This window comes from Ambystoma mexicanum, chromosome 5p (genome assembly GCF_040938575.1).
Source record: "Ambystoma mexicanum isolate Mex_15411 chromosome 5p, UKY_AmexF1_1, whole genome shotgun sequence".
NCBI lineage: Eukaryota > Metazoa > Chordata > Amphibia > Caudata > Ambystomatidae > Ambystoma > Ambystoma mexicanum.
In genome coordinates this window covers 884,107,875-884,135,168 of record NC_090930.1, presented here as the reverse complement: position 1 = coordinate 884,135,168, position 27,294 = coordinate 884,107,875, and the positions used below count along the sequence as shown (strand labels likewise).

Below are 27,294 nucleotides of genomic sequence, written 5' to 3'. Positions count from 1 at the left end.
GTTGTAGGTTTGCCGCCCCCTCACAAAGCCTGCTTGGTCTGGGTGTATTATCCCCGGGAGAACCCTCGCTAGCCTTTGGGCCAGGACAGTGGAATACATTTTTGCATCCCTGTTTAATAGTGAGATAGGGCGATAGCTTGCGCAGTCTAGCGGATCTCTATCCGGTTTCAGCAGTAGCACCGTGGTCGCCGGGCTCATGTCTCCGGATATTCGCCCCGTGTCTCGAATGTAGTTAAACAGTTTTGACAGGGGGCCCACCAGGGTTGCCCTAAATGTCTTGTAATACGCATTGCTTAGCCCGTCCGGGCCTGGGGATTTATTCCCTTTCAGTGCCCCTATGACCTCCCCACTTCCTCCTCCGTTATGGGTGCTTCCAAAATGTCCCTGTCCGCTTCAGATTCACGGCAAGGTTACCTGATCCAGAAATTCTATCTGCGCTTCCTTCTCCAGGTTTTTCCCGTTTCAGGTTTTCCGTATAATATGAATGCATAACCTCCACTATTTCCTCTTCCCCCCTCACCAGGTCCCCCTCCTGGTTTCTGAGCTGGACTATTCGGTTCCGGAGTTTCTGCTGAATCAGTTTGGCTGCGAGAAATCGGTTAGCTTTGCCCCCGTTTATGTAATAAAATTGTTTGGTCTGCACGATCAGCTGCACGGCTTCATCACCCATATGGGCCTCAGCGACCGCTCTAACTTTTTAAAATTCCTGCCATGTTCTTTGTGAGCCCTTACCTCGATATTCTGCCTCGGCCTTAGCTACCTTGGCTTCCATGTCCCGATTCACCTTTTCCCGTATTCTAATGTAATTTGCTGTGTGTGATAAATTCGCCTCTCACTACTGCCTTACTGGCATCCCAGATAGTGGCCCAATTTACTCCCGCAGTGACATTTTCGCAATATTCTTAACCCTTTCCTGCCATGTTAACCGCGTTAACCGCGTTTGGCAAGACTAGGTGGCCTGGCTCCAAAATGGCCATGCCACGAGGTTCTTTGTCCTGTCCTTTGGCCATCTTGTCCCTTCACCTTCCCCAGGTCGAATCGACCCGGGTCAGTCCTTATTTTGTCATGCACTTTCCCGTGAATCCCAATGCTTTCGCAGGCTTCTGCATGCCTTGTGTGTATGCCTCCAGGATGTGGGCTGGAACGTCTGGTTCCTATACACATCCTGAGTGCCAGAGAGTCTAGAGTACCATGAATGACTGGGACCACCGTGGTCCATGATTGGTCCACGTATGGAGTGTGTGTTTGTGAGCAGATCTCCCATTGGGTCCTCTCTGTTTTGGCGCAAAGGGAACTTTGGATAAGAGGAGGCTGAAAACACCAATACCATGTCAATCTCCTGAGATCTCACTGAACGAAGGATAGGATCCAAGTATCCTGCAACACAAAGCAGAGTCTAGGAACCGCTGGTGACCCGCTGGAAGGTTTGGCACCCTGAGCCCGCTGTCGTCCCATGGGGTCCCTCTGCATCTGGTCGTCCTCGAAGGTCTGCGAAGACGCTCCGACCCATTGGAATAGTGGGATCAACTATTCTCGGCACATTCATCAAACTCTGCAAGTAAGCTTTCTCTGAAGTGTCCCTGGGCCAACCAGTGGACTGACCAGCTTACCCAGTTGCTTTGCTCTGTCAACGCCGCAGTTTTGAGAAGGCCCACAAAACTTGGTTTAATGCTAGCTCTGTGTCCCCGGCACCCTCACACCGAATTTCGTACACTTGGCATTCCCAGGTCTGAAGTGAGACGAGTGCGCCAGGACCGGAGTAAACGCAGCTACAGTGTTGCCCTGCCGCGCCAACGTCCTTTGCAAGTCCGCTGCATTTGTGACCCTCTTGCCCCTGAAGCCTGCTGCAGTGAAACTGGGTCGATTCATCCACCCGGAGCAGAGAAATCGCCACTGTCCTATTTGGGAATCATCACTGTATCTCAGGAACTAAAAGGTGCAGAGACATCTCTTTTGCCGCATTCGAACCTGCAAGCGAAGTGGACTGACCTGCCGAAGTTTGGGTCCGCTTACATCAGGGACCAGTGAGTACTCAATAGCCCAACCAGTGGACCCTAGCACAAGGGCCCATTTCTGCGCACAAGTGGCCCCTGAGGGCCCCTCTCCTTTCCACTGCTATTGCAAAATAGTGATTCCATTCCGAAACTCTTGAACTGCCTCTGCCTTCAAGTGGAGGTCCTTTTTGAATAGTGGGAACTTGTTCTGCATCGCCTCATCCACCTTCCCGAGCTGCTAGAGACCCCTGAAGAGACCCTATTCTGCCCTTTGGAACAACCGCGTGCACTGGCATTGCATGTACTATTGAGCACAAGGCTCCCCTCTTCTTAGGGCTTGGACTGCCTCTTAGTTAGGTGTATTTGCGATGTCGAACTGGGCCTAAAGATTATCTGCACTGCCTGTTTCCTTCCCATCTAGGTTGTAGACATATTTTGTGCATTTAACCCTTTGGACCCCAATGTCTTATACATACATTGTATTGATAGTGATGAGTTGGTTTACTTAGTGTTACTGTGATTCTTTTGCTTTGGTCTATGTTACAAAGGCCTTGTAGTAAATGTGTTTAGATTTTTGATATAACACCTGTCTGGAGTTAATTTGTAAGTGTCCTTGCTCTGTGTGCTCATTGAGGTCCTCCAGTCACCCTCTCCCCCTCCTGAGACTTAGTCTTGACCGCCTGCCATAGCTACCCTATTTGGTCTGGCTTGTCCAGAGGTTACCCTGTTCCAAGAAACTAGACTGGCCTTCTGAACCTCTGCCCACCAGGTCAGAGTTCAGAAATCCATCTTAACAATAGCATGATCACTAAGGTCAGAAAAAACAGCAAGGAGAGCAGTTGAAAAGCTCAGCAACTCAGCGTCTGTAAACACATAGTCGAGTCTCAAAAAAGCCCTTCCATTAATCGAGGTGTGAACTTCTCCTCAACCATTGCTATCCTGCATATTTATATACTTCATCTGAAACACATTCAATAAATTAAAACCAACTTTGGCCAGAGGCAAGTAGTTTCTCTTGATGGCCTTGATGGCAGACTATTTTAGGAGCATCTGACTTATCTTGAGTAATGTGTTCAAAGAGATCGTCAATTGGCAACGAGCATTAATATCACCAGCCACAATAATATTGTATTTTTATCCTTTTAAGATGCCTGGATTGCCACAGTGATTTTGTATCAATAAGTTGAAAGGTAAGATTTCCCTTTAACAGGAAGAAGCCTCTTCACTCTTCACAGCCCTGATGCTTGTCGAGTTACCGCATGTAATAAAACCAAATAAAATAAAATACCAACAAATGTGAGCTAATGTTCTGTTCTACAAGTTGCAGAACAGTAACTCCTTTCCAACATCTTATGTTTACGGCAGTTTCATGCTCTGTGCCTGCTGTGTTTAAAGGATAGTTCCGGGACTTTTTTTTTATTGTCCCTACGGGTCGGCCATGTGTTTGTAAGCATAAATCGGTAGATCGTAGGAAACTTTCCTATGGACCTTACCCGACTTTTCGCCCATTATCGCACTCGAAATCAGCCTCCATTTTGTGATAATCCTATCATTCCGCCGCATCGACCTGGCTCACCTGCCTTTGCGGCACTAAATCAAATCCCCCGCCCCTGAGCCTGACATCAGCAGACGCGTACTGCCCATTTCAAGCACGTCTCGTGTCAACAATCGCTGCGCCTCAGCTATTGACGTGTTGCCATGGAAATGGCAGGACGCCTCTTTCCCCAATAAGTATAAACAGACCGTTTCACAACACACAGCAGCAGATTTTCGATTCCATTCCTCTCTCTGTGTTACTTTGAGTATTCTGTGACTCGTTTCAGTGCTCTGGTCAGCTACCTTCGCCGCTTGTAGCCCGTGTGAACACCTGTACCATCTCTGTAAATTATTTTACTATCTTTACCGCACAATGGCCACAATAATGCCGTATATGTACGAGCCCGAGTACACCGAGGAAGAACTACTGGAAAGTCAAGCACGCGAAAACGATGGGGATTCGGACGGCAGTTGGGAGGACCAGTCAACGGATGAAGAGCCTGGACCATGTCGCATGGACGGCGTCTCCACCTGGTGCACGTGCAATCGGTGCGAGCTAATGCCAACTGAGGAGGAGAACTGCTGCTGCCGTGAAAATTCCGGGTGCTTGGCCTACATTTCGGAAAGCGAGCAAAGTCTGCAGGAAGGCGAGCAAAGTCCGCAATGCATCACCGAGCTGCCAGAGTTCAGGGAAGCCTGCCTCTCACGGACCGTGTTGAGGATGATGATGGTGCTTATGCACGAACTTCGCGGCACTGTTCGTCCGCGTAATCCGAGTAACGAGTAAGTATACTCTGTTTGTGATGTCAGTGATGCCACCACTATTTCATGGTCGTCTCCCACATATAAAATTACATTTACATATCATTCGAACGCATGTAAATTTGTTCCATATAGTGCATTTTCTAGATATAATTTTTTTCTAAGAAAAATGACATGTGTTACCTGAATCGACATTGATAAGAAAGTTTGGTCAGTTTAATACAGTTTGCATCTTTTTTTTTCACAGGTGGTACAGGCTGGTGGCCTATCGTTGCTTCACTTGGTGGCTTCACGGGAGGCTCGGACACCGCGTTCGGAGAGTAATACCTGCCTGTGCGGTACTTGCCATTAGACAACATTTCCCCAGTGACAGTGGACAATACCGCGGATTTTCCCTCGATGTGCTGCAACCTCAACTTTACAATGTGTAATGTTTATTATTTATGTTTAATTAAAATCTAAAATAAAGCCCAACATATATTTTAACAATGGTTGTTTTGATTTTTTAAATGAATCTAGTGTATATTCTCCTGGGAGGGTGAGGTATTTATAAACTCACCCCCCTGCATTCCATGTAGTAGATCCTGCAGCCATCCTCTTACATTCAGTTAGATGGCCTCTCCTTGGTGAGGCCCTGCGGCAAACGGGTCTTGTCTGCACGACCACCGCCCCGATCCACCCCCCGCCCTATCAAAGGCAGTTCGCACCGGGGTACTTGTGCTGGCAAGTGGAGCTGTCAGGGAGCGATAAAGGCCAAGAGGTGCCAAAGACCATGTACACTTCAAAGTGGTCTATAGAGCATGGGTTGTTGTTCCCATGTCTACCTCCAGACCCCGTGTCTCCTGCCAAGCATCCCCCCTCACGCTGGACGGCCCCCTGCAATCCACATAAGTGTGTCTCCATTCACGAGTCTTCCTGTGTCTTGTCTGCACGACCACCGCCCCGATCCACCCCCCGCCCTATCAAAGGCAGTTCGCACCGGGGTACTTGTGCTGGCAAGTGGAGCTGTCAGGGAGCGATAAAGGCCAAGAGGTGCCAAAGACCATGTACACTTCAAAGTGGTCTATAGAGCATGGGTTGTTGTTCCCATGTCTACCTCCAGACCCTGTGTCTCCTGCCAAGCATCCCCCCTCACGCTGGACGGCCCCCTGCAATCCACATAAGTGTGTCTCCATTCACGAGTCTTCCTGTGTCTTGTCTGCACGACCACCGCCCCGATCCACCCCCCGCCCTATCAAAGGCAGTTCGCACCGGGGTACTTGTGCTGGCAAGTGGAGCTGTCAGGGAGCGATAAAGGCCAAGAGGTGCCAAAGACCATGTACACTTCAAAGTGGTCTATAGAGCATGGGTTGTTGTTCCCATGTCTACCTCCAGACCCCGTGTCTCCTGCCAAGCATCCCCCCTCACGCTGGACGGCCCCCTGCAGACCGCATAATGCCACGACATATACACGTCATTCATTCACAAACACACCCCTGTTTCGAATTCTTTATAACCCACTTCATATTTCTAATGAGAACTTCTTTGCGCTTTGCTAGTCAACCCGTGAAGGTGCTGGTTATCTGCTCTTCGTCTCTGTGAACTTCCGTGACCACTTTGAGCAAACTCGTCAGTTTGCAACCTGTGAACTGCTCCCTGTTCTACGACAAGAAACTACTCTGATCCCTGCATCTAACTGTTTGTTCGTCAAGGTAAGTCCATGTACCATAATCATTTTGCGTCCAATTTTTTAATTTATATCTATTTGCTAGTAGTCATCAAATTGCATCCATGTTTTCTTTTCGTTCACGACAGTACATGCAAGGAACTAGTCACATGTTCTGAGTTTAGTCAAATTACTTTTTCTATTTTTTGAAAGTTATTGAAATACTTATCCGCATGTGAATAACATGTATAGTTCCAAGAACCAAAACGGACCTTGCATTGAACCTTTTATGTGTCATTTAATGTTTTAACACATTGGTATTCATAGAGAATTGTTGATCTTTACTTTTCAGAACTTTCCATAATGCCTGCCTGTTCCATTGGCGGTTGCCCTTCGAAGACCCATAACAAATCTGAAGGTACTATAATGCATGTTTTCCCTAAGACAATAGATCAGATAAGAGAATGGGTCCGATATTGCGGATATCCAGCCTCTGAGATAGAAAGTAGAGTCCTAGAAGTCTTTGCGGACAAGAGGGGTGATCGATACCGCATCTGCAGCAGGCACTTTAGCCCAGACATGTACTCCACATCATTGCTAATAAGGACGAAAACACCGCGAGCGAGGCGAAAATTGCTCTCAACCGCTATTCCCACTCTATTCGTCCACATCCCTCCACTGGTGAGTCAAGTTTACGTATTTATCTCTCGGCATTGCGGTAGTGTGTAGCATTAGCTAACAATAATTTCCCCATTTATGTATCCACTCAATATGAAGGCTGAAGATTCTCCATCCGTGTCGTTATTGCAGTCATCAGCCACTTCAAGCGCCTATCGGGTAATCTTACTTAGCTATTCTGACACTGACTTGTTTTAGGCATGTAAATCAATAGTTTTAATTGATCGTGTAATTATTTTACCTAATGGTACACCACAGTACTCGTCCTCTAGTCTTTGTTTTCAGTTATAATTATTGTTATCCAAAATAATGCAAGTACTGTCTTTCAGGGAGATGCTGAGGAGTCCAACGCATTGACGACAACCGTAGATGTCACTCAGATGCTCGAGGTACGTTTCCGGACAGTTCCATCGATGGAGATCATCAGATCTTGCATTCTTGTAGCGTGATTGTTACACACAATGTTTCTTTCGTTTTTAGCCATTGGTATGTCCTTCTGTCGTCGCCCTCCTATGTGTCTTCTTTTTTCAATATTGTGTTCATTACTAATGAAAGTCCTATGTTTCAGGGAGTCGATGGAGCATTAGTCCAAGAGGAAGGGGGAGCATGCAGTTACGGGTCGGCGCAACAGCTTGCAGAAGTGTGCACCGCAGTTACAGCGTCCCTTGATGTTCTTATGCATTTCGAGGTATGGATACTGACAGATCAATCATGCGAGATCAAATGACGTGATTACATCCGCTATACTTCCTTCTTTATTAACGCAAGTACTATGTTTCAGGGAGCTGACGGAGCTTCTTCAACAAGAACATCACCCCTAGTAGTTGATGCAGATCTCTGGGTGGTGACACTTCCAACGATGGAGCAAATCGAATCATATTTGGATATCCATTATTTATTTTAGACAACTGATCATTTGTGCAGGTCTATTTAGATGAGCCGTTGACGCCTGCAGAAAGTTTATGTTCTTTTAAACAAAATAGAAAACCATACTAATGCAATTACTGTGTTTCAGGGAGTTGCTGAAGCGTCATCTTCAATAATATCATCAATGGAAGTCTATGCGGAGCCCGAGCGATGGATCTTGACAGTTCAATCTAACTAGATCAACAATGCGTGAACTATTGTCGTTTGAATGTTCTACACAATGCGTTCATTCGTGTTTTGCTATTGAGATGTACGTATGGGTATTGGTCCCCAAGTACATTTTGTGTTTTCAATATTATTATACATACTAATGAAAGTTCTATGTTTCAGCGAGTCGATGGAGCCTCAGTGAGTGATGGATGTGCTTATCATGAAAGTATAGTCGTTGCAGCGCGAGAGGAAGTGGAGACATGCACACACGAGTCGGAGCAACAGCGTCCAGATGTTGAAGTTCGAGGAAAGAAAGTTTCAAAGAAAAGAAAGCAAAAGAAGGTTAGTGTCCTGTTCACTATAATTATGTTGTCTTTCACTGTCAATAGTTCAATACTGTAAGTTGTGTTTAAACTGAACATCCCTTTTCTAATCTGTCCTCTAGTTGCGAGTGGGTGTAAGAACTAGATCTACACAGACAGTGAAGCGAACGAGAGATGTTGCTTGTCAAACCTTTTGGCAGGGACTTGAGACTGGAGATGCATCGTGCCAATGGGAAGAATATGAAGTGATTGACAACGGAGCTATACCACCACCAGCCATTGATAGTGAATGTCCTCCTGGTAGTTTGGATGCAGTCGTAGATCAATTCACAGAATCCACACCCGCAAAAAATAAGAGCACGCGAAAGTTGAAGACATTGTTTTTTTCTCCCATCTCCGGACAAGGAACAGATGTTGCAATGGAAGAGAATGAAGTGGACGACAATGAAACACCATCAATATCACTCAGCATAGCGGAAGACGATATCAGAGATTGTACCTTTCATGCGAGTGACATGTCCTCAACGTTACAGGCCGAACCAGCTGGGATGCAGAGTGACAGTATAAGGAAAGAGGCCAAATTCATTGTATTCGATAGCTGTTTGATGGATATTATTATGATGATGAAATGTGGGCATTGGGTTGGTGGGGAAGTATGTGGGGAGCCATTGATTAATGTGACTCGTGCAATTCGAGGCACTAACCTTAAAATACATGCCACCTGTACACAATATCATCCGTTCGCATGGTCTGCACAACCCATGCTGGGGCAACTGCCAGCAGGCAATCTACTTTGTGCAGCGGCCGCACTTTTTAGTGGTTCAAGTTTTAAAAAGTTACAGTATTTCTTTCAGTTTGTGGGAATCCATTTCATTGCGAAAAGTCAGTTCTACAAATACCAAACCGATTATCTATTTCCAGCCATCAGCGAAGCTTGGAGAATGGAAAAAATGTCAATGGAAAGTACATTCGCGGGCAAACGCTTCAGGCTAGCCGGTGATGGACAATGCGACAGTCCAGGATTTTCAGCCAAGTACTGCACCTACCACTTTCAGGACATGGAAAGTAAGAAAATTGTGAGTTCGGTGGTCGTGCAGGTGTCACAAAGTACATCCTCAGTGGCCATGGAGAAAGTTGGCTTTGTAGCATCATTGCAAGAACTACAATCGCGGGGAATGGTGATCGACCTGATAGCCACGGACAGACACGTTTCAATTGCCAAGACAATGAGAGAACAGTACAAAAATATAAATCACCAATTTGACGTATGGCATCTTGCAAAAACAATCAATAAAAAATTGTCGGCTGCAGGAAAAAAAAAAGATATGCAAGGTATTTCACAGTGGTCCAAGTCAATCAGCAACCATCTTTGGTGGAGCTCAAAAACATGTGAAGGGTCGTTGGAAATTCTACTGGAAAAATGGCGGTCAGTAATGTTGCACTGTAGCAACGTACATCAATGGTCGACAAATGAGCATTTCCACAAATGTGAACATGGCCATTTGTCCACAGAGGAGGCACGGAAGAAGAAGTGGTTGATTCCTTCATCACCCACTCACAAGGCCATTGAAAAGATTGTATTTGATAAAACTATAACAAGAGATTTGAGGGGACTCACGGAATTCTGCCACACAGGAGATTTGGAGGTGTTCCACAATATGTGCCTAAAGTACAGGCCCAAAAGATTGCATTTTGGCATGGAAGGCATGATAAATCGGACTCTTCTAGCGGTCTTGGCACATAACCATAATGTTGGCCGTCAACAAAGTAGGACGACCGGAACTTTAGGGACGCTTCGCTACAATAAGGCCTTCACTAAAAGAAGTAAACAATGGGTGATCAAACCAGTGTTTGAGGATATGCAATATGAGTTTATTGAGAGACTTATCGTAGATGTCCTCGATAGGCACATACATGGAGTGGTGAACGAACCTATGCAGGGGACAACTGCATTGCCACCCAACATTGCCTCTGTTCCATGTCCACCTAAAGCAGAGCTCATTGAGAAATACACATCACGGTTTAAATGATTGTAATTCGATTGTCTGTTCTCTCGAGTCTCCTCATGTTGCAGGCCCATTGCAATTAAACCAAACAGTAATATAAATCATTTTTACAAAAATTATAGAATGTTTCCGTATTACAAACACATGGCCGACCCATAGGGACAATAAAAAAAAAGGCACGCAGACAAGATGCCCTTACACTAACTGGAGCTAACTAGAAATGTGTGCTCGCTCAAAGTGAAGGTCAGCTGCTTTGATGTTTTGCTCGGGTGGCGGAAAGGCCCACGACCCAATATAAGGTTCTATTGTGATTTGACCTTGACAGGCCGGGACCATCCTGAAAGACTAAGAAAAGATAATGAATAAAATTTCAGAAACGAAACGATGAGCCACGTTCATTAGAAGAAGTAACGTCGGCAAAGAAGGAGTGGTGTTTCGGGTCTGCCCTACACAGAGACACAATGGAAAATGCAAATATAATGTAAGTAACTTTTGATGAGTTTATACCGCAATTTCATTACTATACAGTGGCTTTAAAGACGGGTTCAGTTGTACTTGTTCGTTCTATGTGGCATAGTGTTTTCTACCGCGCACTATCTGGAGGAGAACCATCTTCTTTTACTGAAGCACCTCAAAACCTTCCTCTTTGCTTCTGCTTTCTCTCTCCCTCTCCCCTGCTACAACTGGTCCACTGTCTGCGACCTCGGTCCTGGGCCCTTCCACTCTCCACCTGCACTGCCTCCCTGTCAACCCCTGCACTGGGGGACTGTCTCAGTATCCTACAGCCCCCCCTTCCCAGCACTTGTTCTGCACTTACCTTGCACTTGCCACCAGCTGGCCCTATTTATTTATTATTTTATGCTACTTACCTTGTACTCCACTCCCCCCCCTCCATGCCTCGCCACGCCTTTAAACACTTGTGTACACCCAGTAGCGCTGTCCTCGCTATGAAATGAATAATTTTAATAAGGATCTGATGGTGAGACTAATTTCATTTTTTATGTTTTTAGGTACATCATTCACTACTGTCTGTGTCACGAGTACCAGACACCGGCGGACGGCTTCTACAGCCGCCAGTTGCTTCTCCGCGTGAACAACGTTACCACCCTGACCATTTTATGGGACGATCGCCAAGTACAAGTATGCCCTTACGCGGTACTAACGGTTAGATGCAACATACCTACCGTTGTGGTGGCCTAGTGCCTCGTTGTTGGAACAGCCATGCGATTATCAGTGCGACAGAAGAGCTTATTTTTATCGTAAACCAACACCCTGTGTACTGCACACGAACATCGCTTCCCTCAAGACGAACTAATTTGGATCGAGAGCAAAGAAAAATGCAAATCGCTGAATATTCTCTAAACATTTGATGTCCAATAAACGTACTTTGCCAAATGTACAATCTTGCCGTTTGCTTTTAAACCACGGTTTCACATTCCGAATTGTGGTGCTGTATTGTGAGATGCTCTAAGACCCTGTGTACAGCAAAGGACCATCGCGTTCCTCAATACGAACTTTTTGGAACATGAGCAAATAAAAATGCAAATCGCTGAATATTCTCTAAACATTTGATGTCAAATAAATGTACTTTACCACATTTACAATCTTGCGGTTTGATTTCAAAGTACAGTTTCATATTCCGAATTGTGGTGCGCTGTATTGTGAGCTGATCTGTGTTGATTTCCGGGGTCTGTGTGGAGTCGCGTAGAAGACGCCTGGGCGCGTTTGCCTACGCAGCTCAGTCACGTCACAGATAGAGGCGGGGAATATGAATGTTTTGATAAAGTCTGTTTCAGGGGCGGGGGATTTGATTTAGTGCCGCAAAGGCAGGTGAGCCAGGTCGATGCGGCGGAATGATAGGATTATCACAAAATGGAGGCTGATTTCGAGTGCGATAATGGGCGAAAAGTCGGGTAAGGTCCATAGGAAAGTTTCCTACGATCTACCGATTTATGCTTACAAACACATGGCCGACCCGTAGGGACAATAAAAAAAAAGTCCCGGAACTATCCTTTAATTACTATTTTCTGTGGCAGCAGTTTTCAAACCATCAAAAGGGTGTGCAGTGCACGTCTATCTAAGCTGCCAAGATGTTATTTTCCAATGATTTTGTACTTTTGCGGTCATCTTAAATCAACTCTAAGGCTAGGCTTAGAGGTGATACTGCAATGTATTCCGCTTCAAAAGAATGTTTCCACTCTGGAAAGGAACTCTGCTCACACATGAGAGCTGAGCTATAATTTAGTTACTTGCACATAAAGCTTATCAGTAAGGTATATAGCCTGAAATAGGTTTGGAATAAAAAGTTGCCACAAAGAATTAGTGAAAGTCATTTAATTAATGCAGAAGCTGGTTTTAGGCAATTTGCATATGGTTCTGTAAGGAAGGAAGGGGTGAATTAGCCCCCCCATACATTCTACGCTAAATGAACCGCTTGCTCTTGCACTAGTGGGGGACGCCTCCATCGCCCTTCTGCATCCATGAGGAATAAGGCCTCGGCAGAAGCAGAGGTGGGGTTATTGCAAGACACACTTGGACTCCATTTTGTGTGCCCTCGACTCCATCTTTGGACTAGGCCGCAATCCGGCACCACAAAGTCTCCTCTACCCTCAGCAGCGCCACACACAGCGAGCACTAACCGCCTCCACCTTTTCTGCGCGTCACAAGTCCCTTTCTCACAGATGCGCTGAAGCTAACTGCTACAATTGAAACTATGGGCCTCATTACACGGATGGCGGTGAACCATGGCGCTGTTAGCGCCATGGTTCATGCCGGTAAAATACCGGCACCGCCTTGGTGGAAAGGGGAATTACCGCCCTATTCCAAGGTTGGCCGGGCGGTAATTCCCCCTTACACCATTGCCCTTCCCCATTCCCATTTTTGCCCCATAGGGCATAATGGGAATGGGGAAGGCGCTAATTACGGTACCGCAAATTGCGGTACCGTAATTAGCACCAAAGTCCCCTTGCGGGTTGGTTTTTAACGCCTGGAAAAAGCAGGCGTTAAATTCCCCAACCCGCATAGGGACCTCGTAGTAAGGCGGTAAGGATTTACTGGTACCGGTATTTTACCGGTACCAGTAAATCCTTACCGCCATCCGTGTAATGAGGCCATATGTATTTTATCACTCTTCCTCTGAGATCACTGTCCTGCGTGTGAACCGGTCCGAAACATGACTTGTAGCTCATCCATCTCCACAAACCTGCTCCTGCACCCCTCACCCTCGCTGTTGGAAAATTACTGCTTGTGTAACCCTGTGCCCTCCTAAGGTATTCTCTTGATGTAACAGACGTGTGCCCCCACTGTGCTAACCACCCCAGAGTGCCCCCAATAAACCCAGACCCCTGTCACAGTATATCCTGTCCTAAACTAACATGTGTCACTCCATTCCCCTCCTCGCCCTGATGTGCCGGACCAGCCCAGTCCCCAGGTGATCGCAGAAGGCAAGACCCCCGCACACCTCACCTTATGGATGACCCAATGTAAGACAATGCAATCATGTTTGTGTAATTTACAGGTCTCTAAGATGTGTTCAAAGGTATATTGATGCTCATTGTTTATGGCATGTCCAGAATAAGTGTGTAGGACAGTTTAGCCGGTTTGGACCGCATCTTCAACCTGACCCATCCTTCACCTCGCCTGGACCGGTCCAATTGAACCACCCTCCTGCCAACGCAGCCGCCAATCCTGAGAACCAACCCCTAAAGGCACCTATGTATCCTCGCTTTGCAACCAATGAAAATGTAACTTGTAACCTGTATAGCAAACGTCATTACTGACGCTATTTCGCTTTATAATCCATTGTATTGTAATGCTTGCCAGAGCACTCTCGAGGCAGCAGAGTTCTCTGGATGCTGAATATCATATAAATCTTTGACAACCTCGCAATCAACTCTCGTGGTCTCATTCCCTACTGGGATATGTCTTTTTTTATTTATATTGTGGGGAGTGAGTACTTTCAGTTCTAAGGCCTCAAGTGGGAGACTGGCAGTTCAAAAAACAGGAAGAAATGCATCTTATGTATGCCATGCCTGGGTGTCAGGGCCAGTAGTGTGTTTTTGGATGTCAGGGAAAGCATGGCAGTTTTGCTCCCAGGGGCTTCAGGGGCAATGCAGTGCTGAAAGGTGTGGGTCTAAGGATTTGTCCATGGGTGATCACTGAGCACGCCCTCTTCCAACCAGTGGACGTGCTTAGTATCTAAGCGGCTAAAGATGGGATGGAAGTGTGTTGCAAATCTACTCGGTGTAATGCTAGTTACTGCAACTGGAGTCCATGTCGCCTTAACTTGAAATCTTGCTAGAACAGTCAAGTGGTTTGGCCTTTTTGGAGAATTTGCAATTTGTAATTCCCGACAACCTTCTGGAGATATATTTAGAGATTGGTTGGAGGTTTTAATACCATGAAAGTTATTTGAATTATTCAAGCCTTCCATTAAAGACTTAAAGTGTTCAGCCCATGGTCAAAGTGTGAAAATGCATAATTCCTGGATGCTGTCCTCTTTCCGTAAGCATGTAACTTTACCTTGCAGTTAAGTCATAGGTCTAGCCCATATATGGAGGACAAGGTGAAGAAGAAAGCTGGGTACAAAGGGATGATCACAAAGACTGCTTAATGACCACAGTTCCAATTTTTGAAAAGGTTTACAGCTTTTATGTTGAACTGATTATCTTAGGCATTGACGTACCCAGTGAGCTGGAGAAAAAACCCACCAGAATTCAGAGGTTTTGTTGTACCATCCTGGGTACGCGCTTGTTTTAATAAAAAAAGGACAGAGGATTGGTGATGATAAAATAAGTGTATGCTCTTTTGGGAGATGAATGTATCAAGAGGTGTACCCCAAGCAAGTCCAATTCTTTGTGTAGAACTATGCAGGGCATCGTTTTTTGGGATTTTGTTATGAGGGCTGCATATTTGGTGGAGATATGTTTTTACACGTTAGCACAATGTTCAGAAGACAAGCTGAAAGGCTGGATAAGAAACTGTAAAGGCGATAACATACGCTGAACATGCAAGAGGACAATTCTGTAGGTAAATCACCATCATATACAAATACACCATATACTTAACTTAGGACCACTTGTATACACACTCCGGTTCCTTCCTTCCCCCATTTGATCAAGTAAAGACAGTTTCCTGAAGCAAGGAGCCTCTGTACAAATGTAGACTAGCAGATAGCACTCAAGACGGAAAGCCCCAGGTTGTAGGCAATACAGTATGATCCTCCCAATGTTAGTCCTTACAAAGCCATATTGTCAATGCTCAGAAGTTAAGAAACAGTGCAAGCCTATCCACATATTCCTAGGTCAGTTATGGGGTTCCAATATATTTTTTAATAACACATTTCCTTGCTAGATAACATAGAGCAGCAGTTACTTTTTACATTTTTAGTATTTGTTTATGACCAGGCATTTTATCCTCGCATGATATGCTATCATATGATAAGTCATTTATAACACGCCTGTACTCAAGTGTTTTTAGACGTGACAAGACAAGGAGGGGAGGACAGAGGAGGACAAAACAACAATCTTACTGGGCCTTGTGTGATTCAGATCGAACAAGTGCAGGTGGGGAGAAGGAAGAGGGGAGAGTGTAAAGTAACTTGTAAGTGCTGCAGGGATGAGCTCATAAGTGCAGAGAGACATGGGACTGTAGGGTTGCAGATACAGTCACTTAAGTGTTTGGGAGGCCCGGAGGCATTGCAGGGGCAACTGGTTGTGCAGGAGCCTAGTCCCATAAGTTCAGTGCGTGGGCAGGTAACCAGTATGCGCAGCAGACAGGGACATCAGCAAGGTAGAGAGAAAGCGGAAGCGAAAAGGAAGATCTTGAGTAGATTCCGGAACCTTAGGTGGTCCTGCTCAGGTTTGAGAGAGGCAGAGAGGCTGTTCCAGAGGGAGGCCCCAGCCAAGGACAGAGATCGACCCCCACTCTCTGCCTGGAGAAGCGTCTGACCCTCAGAGTTGGAGGTGGACGAGTGGAGGGCTCGAGAAGGAAGGTGCTTAGGAAGAGAAAGTTGGATGTAGGGCAATCCCTGGCCCCAGAAAGCCTTGTGGATGACGCAGCGGGTCGTTAACATGACCCTCGCCACCAAAGGGAGCCAGTGGAGAGATTTCAGGGCTGGAGAGATACGATCCCTGGGCCTGGGGCCAAGGACAAGTCTTGCAGTCCTGTTCTGGATATATTGTAAATGGCGAAGAGTAGAGGCAGGCAGATTTTTAAAGAGGCCGTTGCAGTAGTCCAGCCAAGAGAGGACCAGGGCTCTGGAGACATTGAGCTTCTGGGGGAAAGTGAGAAAAGGAAGAATACCTCTGAGGAGGTGCAGTTGATAGGGTGACTTCTTAGAGACGTTAGAGATGTGAGGAGAGAAGGAGAGGGTGGAGTCGTAGATGACACCAAGGTTCTTAACCTCACAGGAAAGTGCAGGTAGAGGTCCAGGGTGGGTGGCCAGAGTGAGAAAGGGAAGGCGGGAGCAGGTGTCCCAATGAGGAGGATCTCAGTCTTAATGACATTAAGGCAGAGATCATTGGAGGCACACCATTCCTGAATTGTGGGTAGACAGTCAGGTATGAGAGAAGGAGCAGAAGAGGCTGAGGGGAGCCTGAAAGAGATCGGTGTCATCTGTATAACACTGAAAGTTAGAGCAGAAGGTAGAGATGAGGTGGGCCAGAGGTGCCAGGTAGTGGTTAAAGAGCCAGTGCAGTTAAACCACCTCTCAGAACACCACAAGTAGAGAGAGAGATAGAAGAGATGAAATAAGAGTTTGCATTTCCATATATCTCCTATGAACCAATTTCCACAGCCTTTCTACAAGGATTGACTGCAGCATTTAATGTGGCCACTGATATTGTTTATAAAGAAATCGTTAACTTACCTTTTCTTGTGCAGGGGTCGGGGCGGGGGTGGATCCGGGAGTTGGCCTATGTATTTGTCCAGGTGTTGATCCAGGAGTAGGTCCAGTGGTGGGTCTAGTAGTGGATACAGGGGAAAGTCCAGGGGTTGGTCCAGGAGTTGATCCATGCATGGGTCCTGAGACCGATCCAGGGGTGAATACAGGGCTTGTTCCAGAGGTGGGTATAGAGACGGATTTAGGTGATCTAATCACTGGAGGTGTTTCTTTTTTCTTTGCAGGCATTACATTTTCATTTCCTAAAGTGATGTTGCATTTGTCACAAAGGAAAGAAAAAAAAAGAATCTGAAAGATTTGTTTTTTTAAACAATCAACATATAACCAACACAAAGGCTTAAGATTTGTTTACTCTTATATTTCGTAAGTACTGCGTTATACCGCAAGCTTACAAAGCAACTTGGGGAAACAGTTTAATATAGTGTTCAGACCCGATCCAGCGGGCTGGATCAGGTCTTATCGGCCTTGGGCCTAAGTTAAAGGCCTGAGCGAAGCAAGGCCTTTTAACAAGGGTCCCCAGGCCGATAAGACCTGATCCAGCCCACCAGAGAGGGTCTTAAGACTATTAGCACAATGGGTTACCCAAGCGGTAACCCGTGGTGCTAAAAAAAGTATTTTCGTTCCTTGAACGGGACGTCATGCTCGTCCTGTTCAATGAATGAAAATACTGTCGATAGATGGCCGCCATGGAAATGAAAGGCAGGCCTCCATACGGAGCCCTTCTTCCATGTCCACGCCGGCAGAGGAGCGGCAGCAGAAACGCATCAACGGCGGTAGAGGGGTCACCGCTGCCGCTTCGAAAATAGGTAAGTAGGGCGGGGTGTGTGGAGAGAAACATAAAAAAATAAAATAACAGAGTGTAGGGGTAAGATGGCGCTGAAGGTGGGGGAAAGTAGCAAGTAGGCTGCTCGGACTGCGGGCTGAGATTAGCGGTTTCAGCTCGCGTTTCAAGCAACCCAATTGGTTGGTCAGCCCACCCCAGGTGCTCATATTGCTCACATCATACTGAATGTTGGCCTGGTGGTGGTAATTCTGTTGATTCAGCGCATTATGAAATACTCTACCATCATATACAACCAGGCGACTGAACAAGCTCTATGCTCTCAGTTTATACTGAGGAAATGAAAGCAGTGTCTTATTTTGTAATAATATATTCCTAAAAATTCCATGTACACAGGTTCCTTCTCATTACAATCATGTTATGATTCCTTGGTGTAGGTAAAAGGAGCAGATAGGCTGCTTTGAGACTTTTGAAGCCCCTTAGCCAATATTCTCTAAATCGTGTTTGTGTATATGCAGTCCTGATATGATAATGATGGGCTCACCTACTTAACACTGCTTAAAGCAAAGCGGCTATAAAAATAGGGATAGCTTTTGAGTGTTGACAATTTGAAGCAAGTTATTAAAGGGGTGCACAAGACTTCTTACTGTGGGCAGACTACATGTAGTGACACTTGTACTCAATGTCCTTCCCCCATTCTTGTTTAGACATGTGGGATGTACTCAATGGTATCAGACAGGAGTGGTAAGCAACGGCAACTGGGAAACTGGAGTAAATACGTTGCTGCACCAATTCCATTCCATGTTCAGCTACCTCCTAAAGTCCCCCTCTTTAGGCATCAGATGTACTGTCACAGATGGCTTCAAAAACACACAAACTCTCAAAGACGGTCCAAGGGTTATCAACATGCTTGAGAAGGAGTTAACTAAGTGATGCCCCCCTCTCTCTCTCTCTCTCTCTCTCTCTCTCTCTCTCGTCTCCTATGGGGTTTTCCCTCCCTAGCTCAGGCGTCCCTAAATCTCAAGCTGCTGACTAGAGATCGGTAACCCCTTCCACCTAATAACTGATTGGCTAGTCATTGTGGCCTAAAAGCAAACACCATACCAAGCTAACTCCCTCTGGAGCCTTCTGGGTGAATCGTATGCATGGGTCCACCAAACGTATAACAATGATCTTAAGAAATGGAATAGGTGCCTTCAAATACACAGATTCCACATGTCCTTCCCTTGCACGCTCTTGCATTCTTTGAATAAGGGGTGAGGTGGAGTGTAGGAAGAGGGAGGCTAAAAAAGTATTTTCATTCATTGAACGGGACGCCACGCGCGTCCCGTTCAATGAATGACAATAAGATGGCCGCCATGGAAATGTAAGGCAGGGCCCCATACAGAGCCCCTCTTCCATGTCCACGCCGGCCATGGAGGGACATCAGAAGCACAGTGGCATCGGTAGAGGGGTGCCGCCGCCGTTGAAAATAGGTAAATAGGGTGAGGGTGTGTGGAGGGAAACATTTACTAAAAATAAGGGAGGGTGGGGGTAAGATGGCACTGCGGGCAGGGGAAGCAGCCAGTAGGCTGCTCGGAACGCAGGCTGACATTAGCGGTTTCAGCCCCCGGGTTCGCATATATCATACACATCATACTTAATGTTGCCCTGGTGGTGGTAATTCTGTTGATTCAGCGCTTTATGAAATACTGTACCATCATATACAACCAGGCGACTGAGCAAGCTCTACGCTCTCAGTTTATACTGAGGAAATGAAAGCAGTGTCTTATTTTGTAATAATATATTCCTATAAATTCCATGTACACAGGTTCCTTCTCATTACAATCATGTTATGATTCCTTGTTGTAGGTAAAAGGAGCAGATAGGCTGCTTTGACACTTCTGAAGCCTCTTAGCCAATATTCTGGAAATCGTGTTTGTGTATATGCAGTCCTTATATGCTAATAATGGGCTCACCTAATTAACATTGCTTGAAGCAATGTGTTAGAAAAATAGCGATGGCTTTTGGGTGTTGACAATTTGAATAAAGTTATTAAATGGGAGCGCAAGACTTCTTACTGTGGGCAGGGTACAAGTTATACAGGGTAGTGAAACCTGTACTCAATATCCTTCCCCCATTCTCATTTAGACATGTGGGATGTACTCACTGGTATCAGACGAGAGTGGTAAGCAGCAGCATCTGGGAAACTAGAGTAAATACGTTGCTGCACCAATTCCATTCCATGTTCATCTACCTCCTAAAGTCCACCTCTGTAGGCATCACATGTACTGTTACAGATGGCTTCAAGAACACACAGACTCTCAAAGACGGTTCAAGGGTTATCAAAATGCTTCAGAAGGAGTACACTAAGTGATGCCCCCCCTCTCTCTCTCCTCTCATATGGGCTTTTCCCTTCCTAGCTTAGGCGTCCCTAATTCCCAAGCTGGTCACAAGAGATATAATAGTTGATTGGCTAGTCATTGTGGCCTAAAAGCAAACAACATATCAAGTTGACTCACTCTGAGTCTTCTGGGTGAATTCTATGCAGGGGTCCTCCAAAAGTATAACAATGATGTTAAGAATTGGAATAGGCGCCTTCAATTACACAGGTTCCACCTGTACTTCCCTCGCACGCCCTTGCATTCTTTGAATAAGGGGTGAGGTGGAGTGCAGGAGGAGGGAGGCTAAAAAAAAGTATTTTCATTCATTGATCGGGAAGCCACGCGCGTTCCGTTCAATTAATGAAAATACTGTCTAAAGATGGCTGCCACGGAAATGGAAGGCGGGGCTCCATACAGAGCCCCTCTTCCATGTCCACTCTGGTCACGGAGGGACAGCAGAAGCGCGGTGGCAGCAGTAGAGGGGTCGCCGCCGCCTTGAACATAGGGAAATAGGGCGATGGTGTGTGGAGGGAGACGTTAAAAAAGTAAGGGAGGATGGGGTGAGATGGCGCTGCGGGTGGGGGAAGCAGCGAGTAGGCTGCTCGGAACATAGGCTGAGATTAGCAGTTTCAGACCCTGTTTAGAGCAACCTGAATGGTTACCCCCTCGCCCCGCGCCGGGTGCTCATATCGCTCACATCATACTTAATGTTGCACTGGTGGTGGTAATTCTGTTGATTCAGCGCTTTATGAAATACTGTACCATCATATACAACCAGGCGACTGAATAAGCTCTATGCTCTCAGTTTATACTGAGGAAATGAAAGCAGTGTCTTATTTTGTAATAATATATTCCTATAAATTCCATGTACACAGGTTCCTTCTCATTACAATCATGTTGTGATTCCTTGGTGTAGGTAAAAGTAGCAGATAGGCTGCTTTGAGAATTTTAAAGCCCCTTAGCCAATATTCTGGAAATCGTGTTTGTGTATATGCAGTCCTCATATGATAATGATGGGCTCACCTACTTAACACTGCTTGAAGCAAAGCAGCTAGAAAAATAGGGATGGCTTTTGAGTGTTGACAATTTGAAGAAAGTTATTAAATGGTAGCACAAGACTTCTTACTGCGGGCAGAGTACAAGTTATACAGGGTAGTGAAACTTGTACTCAATGTTCTTCCCCCCCCATTCTCGTTTAGACATGTGGGATGAACTCACTGGTTTAAGACGGGAGTGGTAAGCAAAAGCAACTGGGAAACCAGAGAAAATGCGTTGCTGCCCCAATTCCATTCCATATTCAGCTACTTCCTAAAGTCCCCCTCTTTAGGCATCAGATGTACTGTCACAGATGGCTTCAAGAACACACAAACTCTCAAAGACGGTTCAAGAGTTTTTATCAAAATGCTTGAAAAGGAGTTCACTAAGGGATGCCCCTCTCTCTCTCGTCTCCTATGGGCTTTTCCCTCCCCAGCTCAGGTGTCCCTAAATCCTAAACTGGTCACTAGAAAACGGTAACTCCTTCCATCTAATAGCTGACTTATTGTGGCCTAAAAGCAAACACCTTATCAAGCTGACTCCCTCTGGAGTCTTCTGGGTGAATCCTATGCAGGGGTCAGCCATAGTATAAAAATGATCTTAAGAAATGGAATAGGTCCCTTCAATTACACAGATTCCACTTGTCCTTCCCTGTCACACCCTTGCATTCTTCACCTTGGTCTTCTCTCTGTCTCCCTCCCCTACTACTACTTTTCTCCCTGCCCATCCTCCCATCACACCTCCCTTCTCTACCCCTCTTCTGTATCTCTGATGTTCTCTCCTCTCTACTTCTTACTTCTACCCTTTGATCTATTCTCTACTACTCTGTCTACTCTCGACTCCACTACTTCACTCCTTTCTCCACTATTACTCCGCTGCCTTCTCCACTACTACTCAAATCCTGTGTTAAAACTACTCCACTCTACTCTCCACTACTACTCCACCCTCATCTCTACTACACAATTCCAGTCCCCTCTCGACGACTACTCCCCTCCCTCAATCCTACATTCCACCTCACCCTTTATTCATCCCTGTACCACTTTCTCTCACCAAAACAATATCTCACCTTGCACACGCCTTATATAAGTCTCCTCCACACTCTGCTGCACAGTACTTCCTCTTCTTAGTCTATTGATCCACCTTCTCTTCCCTTGACCTCACCTGAATATCCCACACTGCCATATCCTTTTTGCCCCCTTTTATCCTCGCCCTTCTATCTTGATTGGTCCGCCGCGTCAGCTAGTTCCCCAGGTCAATTACTGCATTCGATTTTCCCATGGGCCGTGTTATAAGGATTAGAAAACATAAATGGGCTTTAAGAACTGCAACATTTTCATATGTGCGTCTGACGGCTCTCCGTAATGGTGGCCTACTGCAATCATAGTCAATTTTGAAGTTCGTGTCTGCATTGAATGGAGCGTCTAGATTGCCGGTGTGACTCACGCGGCGCTCTGCATCCTCCCCATCGCCTCTCTCTCTAAGGGGAGGTGTATAGTCAGGCGTCCTCCGCAAGGACTTCTTGTAGCAGCATTCCTACATGACAAAAAGTGAAACACTGCCCATCAAGTGGTACAGCAGGTAGAATTACTACATTTAGCAACGCACATGTTGAAGGGCCAGCGATTGGGGTCCTGCCAACTCCTTCACTCTGCCTCTCGACAGGGCTGGCACTGGCAAGTACCCTGGTAGACCTCCTGCCCCAGTTTGAGAGGGATCCTCATCCCCTCTTGAGAGAGTCAGGTTCATGACCCTGTCACAGTACACATATTAGTTGAGTTTAGTTGGTGGGGGGCTGAAGGACTAGGAGTACAATCATAAATTCAATTAAATGAAAACATGTACCTTATTCATATATCCTTAATTCCTTTCCCTTGCATGACTGGGGAGATATACAAACATGAGCAAAACTTTAGAGGGGTTGGTGTAGCAGACACACAAAGCCAATGTAAGATGAGCCACTGATGTTCTTGAGCGCTGCTTGAACAATCTGAGTCGCTGCTCTAAAATTCACACCAAGTGAATAATGCATGCAGAAGGCAAGGCCAACATATGAACTCTAGTTACAATCTGATGGGCCACTATTTGGCAAGTTTGTGAATCTTTTGACATATTGGTGAATTTGTAAAATAATTGAAAGAGACATTTTCTGCTTAATCTTTAAATCAAACCAGTCATTGGGCAAACAGGAAGGATGTGCTATCATGGCCCTACCCTAATGAATAATATATAAGACTCCTCAGTTAAGGGAGCATGTGCCTTGCTCGTCTCAGCTGTGACCTTGGCTGAAGAGGTGCAACTCGTGCTTGCACTCTAGGAAGAGTGCTCTGCATACTGTACATCCATGAATGTAAGGAACTGCTCTGTGGCTGACAAATAGAATGTGGAAGTCTTGCAATTCCCACTATTTAAACTTCCACAGCTAGGGGATCAACAGACAACTCGAAACCAAGGAATGTAGGTAAAGTGATTTATAAACAACAACAAAAAGTCAGTGATTAGATTCATAGAGGCCACAGGGAGGATCTCACAACACAAAAGCTTAAACTTACCAATCCTTTCTTAGTTCCGTGCTTCTCAGTACCTTGCTCCCTCCGAAAGCATTCTGTTTTACTGGAAGGGAAATTACTCCTGGTCTTTGGGGTTTTAAGTGTACCTAAACTTCTTTTTGTCTTTCTTTAGAGTCTTTACTGTCTCGTGCCGTACTTATCAGGATATCACAGAGGTCCTTTTCGCCCTGTGAAACACCTGGCACCACCAACGCAGGTGTCATGTTCAGATGTCTGACATGTAATGCTGCATTGGTCCCAGAGATTCTCAGGCTGTCACTTTGTTTGCGGCTGGCAGGGCCTTCCCTCGGCCTGATCTTCCCAGGTGTCATACTTGTTAGGCCTCTGTCACAAAGTCAAGTGGGATCAAAACTCAACTGTTACAAAGATATATAAAATAATGATTTATTAGAGTTAGTTAAAACAACAGGCCAAAACAAATAGGTCCCATGAAATCGCTTCTCTGATTCTCGGTGGACTTCTTTGAGGTTCCTATTTATGATAGGTTATGATATGATATGATATGGCATTCATAACACGCCTACACACAAGTGTTTCAAGGCGTGATGAGGCAAAGGAGGGGGAACAAAGGGAAGACAAAGACAACGATCTTACTAGGCCAGGTGACATTGAGATTGTGCAAGTGCAGAGGAGGGTGGAAGGGGCAGTGCAATACATAGGATCAACAGTGAAAGAAATAAAATAAAATGAAATAAATAAGAACAAGAGATAAAAATAAATGCAGCCAGCAAGTGGCAAGTGCAGGGGTAAGTGCAAACATCAAGTGTTAGGAGATGGTGGGGGATTGCAGGGATACAGAGACAGCCCCCAAGTGCAGGTGTTGCCCGGGAGGCAGTACAGGTGTGCAACTGGTGGAGGAGGGGACCTAGGCCCGAGATCAGAGGGTAGCCAGGTGACCAGTGCAGTTTCAGTCAGGAGTTCAGCAGGGGAGAGGAGGAGAGAAAGCAGAAGCAAAGAGGAAGGTCTTGAGGTGCTTCCGGAACCGGAGATGGTTCTCCTCAAGTTTCAGAGAGGCAGGGAGGCTGTTCCAGAGGGAGGCCCCAACCGAAAATAGAGATCTACCACTAACTGGTTGCTTGGAGAAGCGACTTACCATGAGGGAGTTGGAGGCGGATGAGCGAAGGGTTCGAGAAGGAAGATATTTAGGAAGAGAGAGTTGAAGGTATTGAGGCCCAAGGCCCCAAAGGGCATTGTAGACAATGCAGAGGGTTTTGAACTTAATCCTCGCAGCCACTGGGAGGCAGTACAGAGATTTCAGTCCTGGAGAGATATGATCCCTAGGTTTAAGGCCAAGCACAAGTCTTGCAGTCCTGTTCTGGATGAGTTGCAGAGGGCAGAGAGCAGAAGCAGGCAGATTTAGAAAGAGGCTGTTGCAGTAGTCCAGCCTAGAGACAACAAGAACTCTGGAGACAGTGAGCTTCTGGGGAAGGAGAGGTAAGGAAGAATACCTCTGAGGAGGTGCAGCTTGTAGTGTGACCTTTTAGAGATGTCAGAGATGTGAGGCGAGAAGAAGAGTGTGGAGTCGAAGATGACCCCAAGGTTTTTAGCCTCAACGGTGGGAGCAAAAAGAGGGCCAAGTGAGGCCGGCCAGAGAGCGACAGGAAAGGAAGGAGCAGGTGTGCCGATGAGGAGAATCTCAGTCTTACTGGCATTAAGGCAGAGATAATTGGCGGCACACCACTCCTGGATATCAGACAGACAGTCAAAGATGAGAGAAGAAGAGGTAGTGGAAGGGAGCCTGAAAATGAGCTGAGTCATCCACACAGCACTGAAAGTTGAGGCAGAGAGCAGCAATGCAGTGGGAAAGTAGTGCCAGGTATTGGTTGAACAGCCAGGGAGAGAGGTTTGACCCCTGGGGAACACCACAGGTAGAGATAGAGATAGAGGAGAGAAAGGACCCAAGTTGGGCCTGGGAGGGTCAATCGGAGAGGAAAGAGGTCAGCCAAGACAGGACCTGATCAGTGATACCCAGTTTATCACAGAGATGGTTGAGCAGGATGGCACGGTTGACCATGTCAAAGGCAGAAGAGAGGTCAAGTAAGATGAGGACAAAAGGGGTATTGGAATCGAGGTTTGAGAGAAGGTTTTCATGGATGTTCACGATAGCAGTTTCCATGCTTCTGGCAACTCTGAAGCCAGACTGATGGTCTTGGAGACAACCAACCGATTCAGTGTGAAGATTAAGCTGGGAGATGGCCAGCTTTTCCAGGAGTTTGCCCAGGAAAGCGGGGATGGAGATTGGGCGGTAGTTAGCTGGGCAGAAGGGGCGGCAGAGGGTTTCTTAAGAAGAGGTGCACAAGGGAGTGCTTCAGGGGGGGAAGGGAAGACTCCAGTGGCAAAGGAGTGGTTGCAGAAGTCAGCCAAGGCAGGAGCCAGGGTGTCAATGTGGTCCTTTTTGGTTTTAGAGGAACAGGGGAGAACCTGTTTTGACAAGACTTTCATAGATATGTAATCTGTGGTGATAAACTGAATGGCTTCTCATAAGGTTGAGCAACAAGGCTGTGGATTTCCTAATCCACACTCTGGGGCCCTTTTGTGGTTAAGTTGGCAATTCAGCATCCCTATACTTCTTCCTTGGCACTTGGTTCTGTAGAATTGGAACCCAGTTGCTGACTCTGTCTCCTGGGAGGCTCCTTGCCTTGGCACCTGAATCTTGTTTATGCTTAGACATCGGATTTGGGCAGTGGCAGAAGGAGGGCTGGTCAGTGGCGATAAAATGCCCAAAGCTTCCACCAAGAGCCTAATTGGAGCGTTCCTTCAGGCTGGCTTTGGCAGCTTAAGTTCCAAAGGGTGCCTTCAAGAGGGATAGATTTTCCTCCCAACCTCTCTGTGTTCGAGCAACATAATACCACTACACATGGCTGTTAAGTGAAAAAGCGGGAGGTATGCATCAGGCTCACTGCCAGTTGTAAGAAAGTGTCACGACCTTAACCCCAGACCATGGGACTCAGGCACCATGGCCCCGCCACAGAATTTTAACAAGGCCAGAAAGGCCCACTTCAGCCCCTCGAGGGTGCCCTGGACGCAATCCTGGCGCCGTTGGCATCAGGCTCACTTGACGAGTATGGGTTCCAGTGAGCAATGGGTGAACATGGCTGCCCCCACAAGGATCATCGGGGAACTGCAACAAGCAGTCTAGCATCAGGGCGGGGTCTGCCCCAAAGGCACCTGGGATACCTACCGGGTATTTAAAACACGCCCGACCCGAGGCACGCACTTCGCGTTATTCTGCTCTTGCAGCGTGATGTTCACCGGGTCCTGCTCTGCATCCTGGCCTACACGGGCGAGAGACTTTAAAGAACACCGCCATCCTTACCTGTTCATCTCCTCCATCCAGGCGGAGCCTTCGGGGACTTCTCCATCGTCCTCCTGCTACATCCCTAGGAAAATAGAGGCAAGAATCAGACATCAAGTAAGCTACTTACTCAGCTCTCCTGGAAGGCCTCTGCCATTTGAACATCATCCTCGGCGTTTGGTCCCAATCTATCGCCGCTTCCATGAATCCTCTGCGACCTGTAAAGAACAACAGCACAGGTCAGTCAACTTGCAAGGACGCTTTCAGCGCTGCATATAGCGCATCCTTACCTTCTCGAACTCTGCCGTCAGCCTCGGCTTGCTCCATCGGC

General features: G+C 46.5%; 1 protein-coding gene across 1 annotated transcript in view; it reads right to left on the bottom strand.

Annotated features, from left to right (window-relative positions):
* Positions 1-27,294, bottom strand: part of LOC138481266 (fibrous sheath-interacting protein 2-like) — a 2,966,522-nt gene that overhangs the window by 2,080,874 nt on the left and 858,354 nt on the right. Inside the window, exon 10 of the mRNA XM_069613320.1 lies at positions 16,890-17,164. Within this exon, the coding sequence (XP_069469421.1) occupies positions 16,890-17,164 (275 nt within the window). The remainder of the gene's footprint in view (positions 1-16,889; positions 17,165-27,294) is intronic.